The following is a 9302-nucleotide window of genomic DNA, read 5'->3' on the forward strand; positions in this document are numbered from 1 at the left end:
CTTTACTGCTGGTTCTTTGTAATGTTTCTGATCTGGGAATTTATGCAAAGAGGCTCCATATGCCTTAGCAGGAGCTGATGCTCCATCCTCTTATTCTCAGTCTCAAGGTAGTCTGACTGCCAGGCCTCTCATGCTTTGGTGACAAAACATGAGAAACAGAATAAAACAATAGAGAGGAAGCAGCACTTTACCTCGGTAAACAGCTGCAACAGGTGGGAGAACAGAACAGGCTTTTCCCACTGGTGTGTTCTAATACTTTGTTTTGTTGCGGCGTTTTACCGTTGTTGACACTCTTGAGCATAAACCTCAGTGAAATCATTTTTATTTAAACACAGATTAGGTTTGTCGCACATTCTTTCCAGAAAATTAGGCTTCAGATAGCAGTAGATTATCAAATGCTTTGTTCTGACACCGTGTTGTTTGCTGCTAGCTTGCAAGAGCATGAAATTGCATGACACCGTAATATGTCTTACGGGGAGAGTTTCCATTTTTCCTCTTCAGCTGCGTTGGTAATTATTCTTCCCTTTAATAACTGAAACACGTGGAAAAACAAAACAAAAACATTGAGCTGGTATTAGTACCTGAGTTTGAAGTGTAGAGATTGTATGTGGTGGCTATGCTGAGAGAAACAAAGAGAAGCAGAAAACAACACTTTTTCTGGGCTGTTTTTTCAGTGCAGCCACAATCATTACACGCTAATAGACCCCTATCCATTCTCTTGAGCTACGGTGGCCTGGAATTGACAAAAATAAAGTCAAATTGTCAGAACAGCAATGACTCATCTGGCTAATTAAAGCACAAGAGCAACAAAGAAATGATAAATCACCCTTTTTAGCAGCATCTCAAACATCCGCCCACACAAATATTCAGGATCATTGTTATTTTGTGCTGTGAGACAGAAAAAATTAAATCTTGTTTTCCCATCAATATTGGACAAATTTAAGACTGAATGCATACTGTTTACTTCTTTCATCTCAGTTTCATTAGTCCAAACCTCAAAGGACAGCCTGCTCAGTGTCACTGCTTTCTCATTATGAACAAACCAAAGCAATCAGTCAGTGAAAATCGTCTGTCTCACTCCACTGCCCTCTCTCCTCTGCAGGTTATTGAGTGCATAACCCAGGGCCGGGTTCTGGAGAGGCCTCGGATTTGTCCCAAGGAGGTGTACGACATCATGCTGGGCTGCTGGCAGAGGGAACCGCAGCAACGACTGAACATTAAGGACATTCAGAAGGTCCTGTTCGCCATGGGGAAAGCCACGCCGGTCTACCTGGACATCCTGGGCTAGCAGCGGCCCACGGGACGGCCCGTTCCTCGCCAGACAGACAGACAGATCAGATCGACAGAGACATACAGACAGACCGACCCACACGAATCCAGGAATAACCAAACCAACCTGCTCCACTGTCGAAAAACACCTACAATGTTTGGGAAGGACTTAAGTGCCTGCAACACTTTTGGATATAGTGGATAAAACGTATTCAAAAAAACACGCACTTTTACATTTTGTTTACTTGCGTATAAGATGTACAGGTTTGAAGAAGACTTTTTTTTTTTCCTCGAAAAACTGCAAAAATACACAAAAATGGAGACGAAAAGGGAAGCGAAGCGGACTGGCAATAGGAAAATGGCCACAGTTTGATTCTATTATGGAGAGAACACATCAGAGTTAAAATCTATCCTGGGTTTGGTTTTATGAATATATATAGAAATATTACATATATTTTATATTTATTTCTTTTTGTCAGGGTGTTGAAGGGTCTGCCATGCGTGTTGCTAAGGGCTCGGCCCTGTCCGAAGACGTCACCGACAAACTATTGGCAGGGACTTGACGATGGTAGCCTTACTTGCACTCTGATTGGCTGGCACTGAGCTTTTAACGGGGAACTCTGCCTCTGTGGAATAACACTGGATGGTTGACAAAAAAAAAAGGGAGTGCTCTGTAGAGGACCTACCCAATCAGACAACCGACAAATCTATTTTAATTTAAAAATAATGTACATATTGTAAAATTCTATGTGTCAAAATTATGTTAACTTATTTTTTTGGGTGTTATTTTGGTTCCTTTTCTGACTGTGATCTGGGTGGCTAAAGTATAAAGCTATGGTATGTGTTTTCATCCTAATCTCGAGGAGATTTCTCTTGGGAATTACCTGTGTCAGTGCTGGTAAGTTGTCTTATGTGGTGAAGGTGACTGACAGTGCATATAGTTCGGGAAGTCGGCTGACACTGAATCACAGAGACTCTGGAGAACGGGGAGGGGGACGACTCAGAGCCATCAACACGACACTTTTCCAAAGAGGTGATGAAACCTCATATTCACTTTCCAGTTCATTTGCTTTTGATGGCGAGAATAATGCGTTGCTAAGTAATATCTTACACCACACTTCCAAACACATACACACGCTTTGAGGAACTGTTCTGTCATTTTCAGGCTTTTTGGTGTGAAACTGCTTTTCCACTCTTAAGAAAACCTTTTTGTAACTGAAAGCATAAGTCATTTGTTAGCTGCAAGCGTGTGCCTCGCACACACACTGCAACAGAAAGTCTGTAACTTAAAGAAATAGTTAGATGTTTTGTGAAATATTCATATTTGCTTTTTTGTTGCTGAGAGTTATGTGAGCAGATTAATACCACTGTTGTATTCTTCAGCTAAATATGAAGCTACAACCCAGTCAGTTAGCTTAGCTTAGCATTAAGACTAGAAAAATCTAGCTTGGCTTTGTTCAGGGGTAACAAGACCCACCCATCAGCACCTCTAAAGTTCAGTAATTAAACTTCTTTCGAAAGCACATTGACATTTAAAATAACGCAAAAAGCTAAGAAAAATCCAGCCTTGGAACAAAGCCTTACTCAACAGTAAGCAATGTGTCTCACACAGAGGTTGATTATGTGTTCAGCTGGATTTACTAAGCTCACGCTATTTGTGACTGTCAGTTTTGCGGGGGAAGTTCTCCACGTCTGACAAGGTGTAAACATAGCATAGATGGGATTTACAAGAGCCAAAGTGAAGGTTGTGGCAGAAGTAAACATGCATTGAAATATAGGCTTATGTATAACTAAAACCTTCCTTTTGAAAGGGAGCTATAGTTTATGTTTAGCTACTAATAAATGAATTGATGTTTCACTTTGTTAAAATCACAAAGGTTTCAGCTTCTAATAGCAAATTCTGTAGTGGAAGCTCTTAGAATATGGATAGTAAACTCCAGGAACACTCTTGAACACTAAAGAAGCTTGTGGAGCAAACGCTAACCTGGATTTAACAGGCTACACAGCCTCTGAGCTCTACATCCTGTTTGTTTCATCCATATATAAACCAAAGTGAAAAGGTAACTTCTGTAAAGTCTTGTTGTCACCATGATGTTGCCAAGCAGCCAGCAGTAGGGTTGCCAGGGCCACGGTTTTCCCACGGAATTGGGCTTCTTTTGAAGTATTTCTATCTTTTGTCCGCTGGTTAAGTGGATCTATTTTACATGCAAATCACATCAATAATATCTGTAAAAATACACCCATGTTTCAAATGAAATAATTTATTTATACCTAAATCCTACAAAACTGACTCCACATACTGTAGATGCACCCTACACATATGGATCTGGCACATGTCACATGAACATTAACACACACGCTTGGGCTGGTTTTGGCACACACACACGCACTTGGCAACCCTGGTCAGTAGAGAAGCTCCCAGGCAAGAAATAGTCCAGTACGTAAGCCCCATAACATGTAGAGAACATTAGAGGACAAGCGCAGATTAGGAATGAAGAGACCTCTGGGCACAAGATCTTGTGTACCGCAAACTACCACTGCAGACACTCCTTTGGCCACAATTTTGATTATCCGGTTATAAAGTTTGTCTGAGTCTGAGGAAGAGCATAAAGCTCAAAACGTCACGCTAATAAATTCTCATACGGGAGCTCTTTTGGTGTGCGGATCTTGCCTTCTCTCTTTTTATGCTCCGGTTATAAAGTTTCACAAAACCGTAGCCTACCTTTGCCATTACAATGGACATGAAGCTGTGTGTGTACACTGTTTGATACAGGTTAAAGCAGCTGTGAACATGGATAAACTGGCTGACACAATCAGTTTTTGGCGGATGATTACTTTTTAGCGAGACTTCTGTCAAGTGTGAAACAAATGCAGATCGGCTGGTTTTGCTTCGCGGCTCCCCTTCACCACCGTTTTCTATCCATGTTTGTTAGTTAGGAGCTTAGTTTAGCATTGTCTGTTCTGCCTTAGCTAACGTTAGCTAGCGAAAATTTTTTAACCAGCCTTGCCACTATCCACATTCTCACGGTCACTTGACTCATTGTCATCATCCTGATTCAGACACAGCCAATCATAACCAAGCAAACCAATCATAGTATTTTTCTTACTTGGAAATAAAGTAACGTAAAGTCGCGTTCATTGGTTTGTATTGCAACACACTCAATCAACTGATCTGATTTGATTAAAAACATGAGGCCATGAAGCATCCCAATGAGCCTTTGTGGCTGTTAAAGGAGCAGGTTGACATATTTTGTTGCCTTTGGACCAAGCCGTACTCCCCCTGATGCAACTCTTTATGCTAAGCTAACCAGCTTCTGGAAGCAAGGATATATGCAGGATTTTTGTAAATCAGTGGACAAAAAGGGCCACATCGTACTCTATGAGGTGGGGCTATTATGCGAGGCGTCTGGGGGGTCCACCTCCAGGAAAATCTCAGTGTTAGACACTTTATTTCCTGCATTCAAGTGATTACTTACACATAAATAACCACAGAATCTACCTAACAGCAAATCAATGAGTACAAGTCCTTCCAGCAATGGTTAGCTTTGTCAGATAGTGCTAGCAAGCCAACCATGAGTTGCTCCAAAGTGAACAGGGGCACTTCAGGGGCCAATAAGATTTCAGCTAGGGCCAGTAAAACCCTGTGGCCCATGGCAGGAAGTAGCTTCAGATTTGCTGTACAGATATGAGTGGTATCAGTCATCTCATCTAACTCTCTGCAAAAAGCAAATTTCCCAAGCGTACTTCCCAAAATGTCAAACTGTTGATTTGAAACATTTTAGGTGAGCACCACGAGGATCCTGTCACTTCACAAGCCGAGAAAAGAAACAACAGGATGGCTTCTTCTCTTACATTTCTTTTAGAGCAACAAAATAAAAACCTTTCTTTTTTTCAGTTATTCTGATTTCTTTTTCATCAACTGTACATGACTCACAGTCACTGTGGCCTTTGCATGTTTAGCGATGACGAGGTTTCAACCCCGTCTGCTGCTTTGATAAAAAAAACCCTCTTCTGTTCAGACCAGAGAGGAGCCACTGAAGCAGGTAGATACTTGTGTTAATTTATGGACAGTACATCAAAAATAATAATCACTCAAGTGGATCAGCTAATTGTGTGGTATTACGCGTTCCATATTTTTGATAATTATAGTATTTAATGAACTGGAAAACATGAAGAGTTTTGTTCCAAAATGTGACAGAAAAACATGACCCCCAAAAAGCTCAACGGCAAAAAAACTAAAGCCAAATGATGTTACTTTTAAAGAATTCTTCATAATTAAGTGCTCACTTGACAAAATGAGTTCATTTTTACAGAGTGGAACCTGTAGATTTCTCAGACACTGAATGATAAACCTCAGGCAACGATTTTATTTTATGTTGTATCTGGATATATAGCGTTTTGGAGTGGAACTCTTCACATCTCTTCCTTATTATCATGAATTCTCACAGTATCACAGTGTTGTCTCTGTTCCCCTTGGGACTATGTAAATCATTAATGAGCATTCAGTTATTTCAAGTATTTTATATGAAAGGCAGGATCAAATCCAATGAGTTACCCAAAGCATTGAGTTTTTGTGTATTCTCTTGTGGTAAAGATAAACGCTTAAAGACATTATGACACAGACCGTGAGCATTTGCAGGGTATTGTAATCCTTTCATGGTGAGTTGAATATTGTTTAAAAAGTTTTCTTTTTTTTTCTTTTCTTGGATGAACTAACTGAACACTTTTTGAATCAAAGTTGGCATATTACCATGTACACATGTTACAGAATATAAAAATGTGGTATAACAACTGCAGTATATAAAATACTGGTATTCCATGATAGATCTTTGTATTAATGTGACTCTCTTAAGAAAATGTCTTCAAACAATCAGACGATCTCCTTTTCCATTTTGTCCTGTCTTATAAAGATGTGTAAATTTGACAAAATCTTGTCTTCATCTAAATCTCTGAACAGCATGTGTTCAGTGTGCATTTTGTGTTATCTGCTCCTCTTCTGTCCACTCCTGAAGTGACACAAACATGGCTTTTCTCTCAGGTTAGAGTTCAGGACAATCAGCTGCTGTCAAGCTCATACAGGTTCATACAGGTTTTCACACCTGGGCTTTTCAGTCCAGTGTACACTATGAAAAAAAAAATGTTGAGACAACTTAAAATTTCAAGGCAACACACTGCAAAAGATTTTTTAGTCTTGAGCCCAACTCAAACTCTTAAGTTTTGAAATAAACTTTTAAACGTTTTGCTGATCTATAATTTTTAGTTAAGACAATTGACTTTTCTTTGATGTTTGAGTTTTAGAAAAAAATGGTCATAATGAGCTGCAAATCTGTTTTTTCTGAAAATCTTAAAATTTTAACATTTACTTTCACATCAATACTCAACATTTTTTAGAAAACCATTTTTTGTGTTTGTGAAATATAACACTTAAAGCTTATCTAAAAAAGAAAAGTAAATTATCTCAACACATGATCAATACTTGGTAAAACTTTTAGAACTTTAGAATTGGAATCTATTGCAGTGTGTTGACTAGAAACTTTGAGATTTCTCAACTTGTTTGTTTTTACAGTGTAATTCACACTCATGCACGTCACAAGCAAGTCTCAAGTCTTTATCTTCAAGTTTCAAGCAAGTCCCAAGTTACTGCGGTGAGGATCAAGCAAGTCACAAAATTCTGATGATCCTAGTTCCCACAATTAAATCAGTTCAAACACGGTCATGTTTTATTTTCAGTGAATACTGTTGCAACCTGTTTACGCCTCATAAATCTTGACATTTTGGGGCAAAACAAACCACCATGGAGAAGGGGAATGCAGTAGTTGCACACGTGAGCAATACTCATGAGCATGTATGTTAGCTAATAACATGTCTGCAGAGTTTTTTGCGGGTTTTGTAATGACAGATGAAGTTGGATGTTGTGGTAGTCACTGATCTCTGAGCTGCAGACATGGCACACCACTGTTCTCTTCATACCACCATCATCAACAACAATCCTTGAATCCAAATTTTTACTATTTCTGGAGTAGTCCCCTCCATGATAGCAGCCTCACTGACGACCTCTGATGACCTCTGATGGTCTGCTGCATCCTAGTAGGTCACCAGATCTTCAGGTTCATTCAATCATGCTTAAAAACAAAACATATGCAGATATTTAACAAAAAAGTCCTTTTGAGGCATCTGTCTCAAGTCTAAATCAAGTCTCAACTCATGAATGTCAGGTCAAAGTCAAGTCCAGTCTTTTTATCAGTGTCAGCAAGTCTTAATTCCTCAAATTTGTCACTAAAGTCTGATTCAAGTCATGTGACTCGAGTATCCCAAAACATTCACACACAGATCTTTGAGAGGAGGTGGCCTGGGTTTGCTCCCAAACAAACTCTGGACTATAGTTTGTTTGTGTTGGAAACATGAACATAACCCGACCTCGAGCCAGGAGCACTGCCAGGGGGACGCTGCAAGTCAGAGCCAAACAGCTCCTGTATCCAGGTGTGCTTTGCATTGTGGGATGCAGCAGAAAACACAACACAAGCTGTTGCACTGTTGGGAGAAGTTTCTGACAGAATGTCTGTCTTGTAAAGAGGAAATCATGGTTTGGTTTAAAATAGCAAGACTTCTTCCATAAGACTAAGTTGTCCCTCATGCAACTGTGAAAAGTACCCTGTGAACTCAAAACATGTTTATTCCAAGTAGAATTAAGACAAAAGGAACACAACAGGGCAATATCCATGAATATTTGCTTTTGCTTGTTGATGTTCTTGTATTGCACTCTCAGGACTTTTTTTTGATATTCTCCTCCTCTATCCATTCACACAATGAATACACAATATTTATAGTACAACTCACATGCAATTTGAACACTTCTGAAAAGCCCAACTTACTCTAAAAAATACCAAAGACACATAGTGACTCTGCCAACAGGAGGGAGAAAACAAAAACACCTAGCAGCTTGCATAGCAGCTAGTTGGAGAACAGTTTGGGCAGTAGTATACAACAATATAGTGTTTTCAAGAGGTTCCCTTGAAGTCCATTTAGCCTTCTACTGGAATATGTTTGCCAGGTATACTGTCCCTATAATTACCACAGTGATGAGCAAATGCCAAGTCTACCATTGCTTAATTTGCATGATTTCTTGCTCACTTCTTTGATACATCTGACCAATAAGTGAAGTGAACGTTCTCCTGCCTGTGGTTTTTAATAGGGGTAAACAATTCTGAAAAAAAAAAAAATTATTTGCGATTATTTTGCAATTATTGTCAAACGTATTAAAATGATATCGGTGTGATTTCTGCACAGATCTGTACTAAAAGTCTGTAGAATATGTTGTGAATGGCAGGTCATCTCTGCAGCATGGCGACGTTTAATTTAAAGTTATACTGTGACACACATTTTGCTTTTACCAAATATTGCACCTCCTGTGATTTGTAACTGCAGTAGGACAAAATGCGATTTCGCTAAAATTTTGATCAGTTGTTTGTAGTGATTGCATTCTAGTTCGCTTGGATTTTTCTCTATGTGAAAAGAAACTGAACCAATGACAAACACCCTTGGGTTTTTTTATTCACAAAGATAACTTTTTTGAATATTCGCAAGTTTATTTGAATATTTGAGTTTGAAAGACTCAAACTGTCTTTTTGTGTTTGGTTTCTGTGACTATCTCCAGTTAAAATGGTATCTCTGTTGTCCACAAACATCCATAAATCTGCTTAGAAATCACACAAAAAATATGCTCCCGTCAATCATAATCATCATGTTTTGACATTTTCTTCAGTATAAAAGTAACTCAGTTCATTTGCGTCTGTGCAGATCACAACAGCAACTGCTAGTGACTAATGCAGCATGACTTTTCAATGTGCAGATTCACCAAATGTAAACAAACATACAGTGGGATGTGCAGATGCAAAGGGCTGATAAGAGCACTCCCACAATGTTGATGTTTTTTGGGTAAAAATGAATAAGAATGACTTCAGAGTAAAGATGAAAACACAATGTTATGAATCATCAAGCATCAGGCCTCTGTCAAAAAAAAACTAAATGTGATT

The 9302-nt window shown here is 39.1% G+C and overlaps 1 protein-coding gene across 2 annotated transcripts in view; it reads left to right on the top strand.

The window, feature by feature from the left end:
* ntrk3b (neurotrophic tyrosine kinase, receptor, type 3b) overlaps positions 1-3496 on the top strand; it is a 292291-nt gene extending 288795 nt beyond the window's left edge. For both annotated transcript variants that reach the window (XM_084721783.1, XM_084721791.1), the window contains one exon: positions 1103-3496. In XM_084721783.1, coding sequence (XP_084577909.1) covers positions 1103-1288 — 186 coding nt within the window. In that variant the 3' untranslated portion in view covers positions 1289-3496. The remainder of the gene's footprint in view (positions 1-1102) is intronic.
* Positions 3497-9302: the final 5806 nt, after the last annotated feature.

This window comes from Lutjanus erythropterus, chromosome 1 (genome assembly GCF_056507025.1).
Source record: "Lutjanus erythropterus isolate fLutEry1 chromosome 1, fLutEry1.hap2, whole genome shotgun sequence".
Classification (NCBI taxonomy): domain Eukaryota; kingdom Metazoa; phylum Chordata; class Actinopteri; order Lutjaniformes; family Lutjanidae; genus Lutjanus; species Lutjanus erythropterus.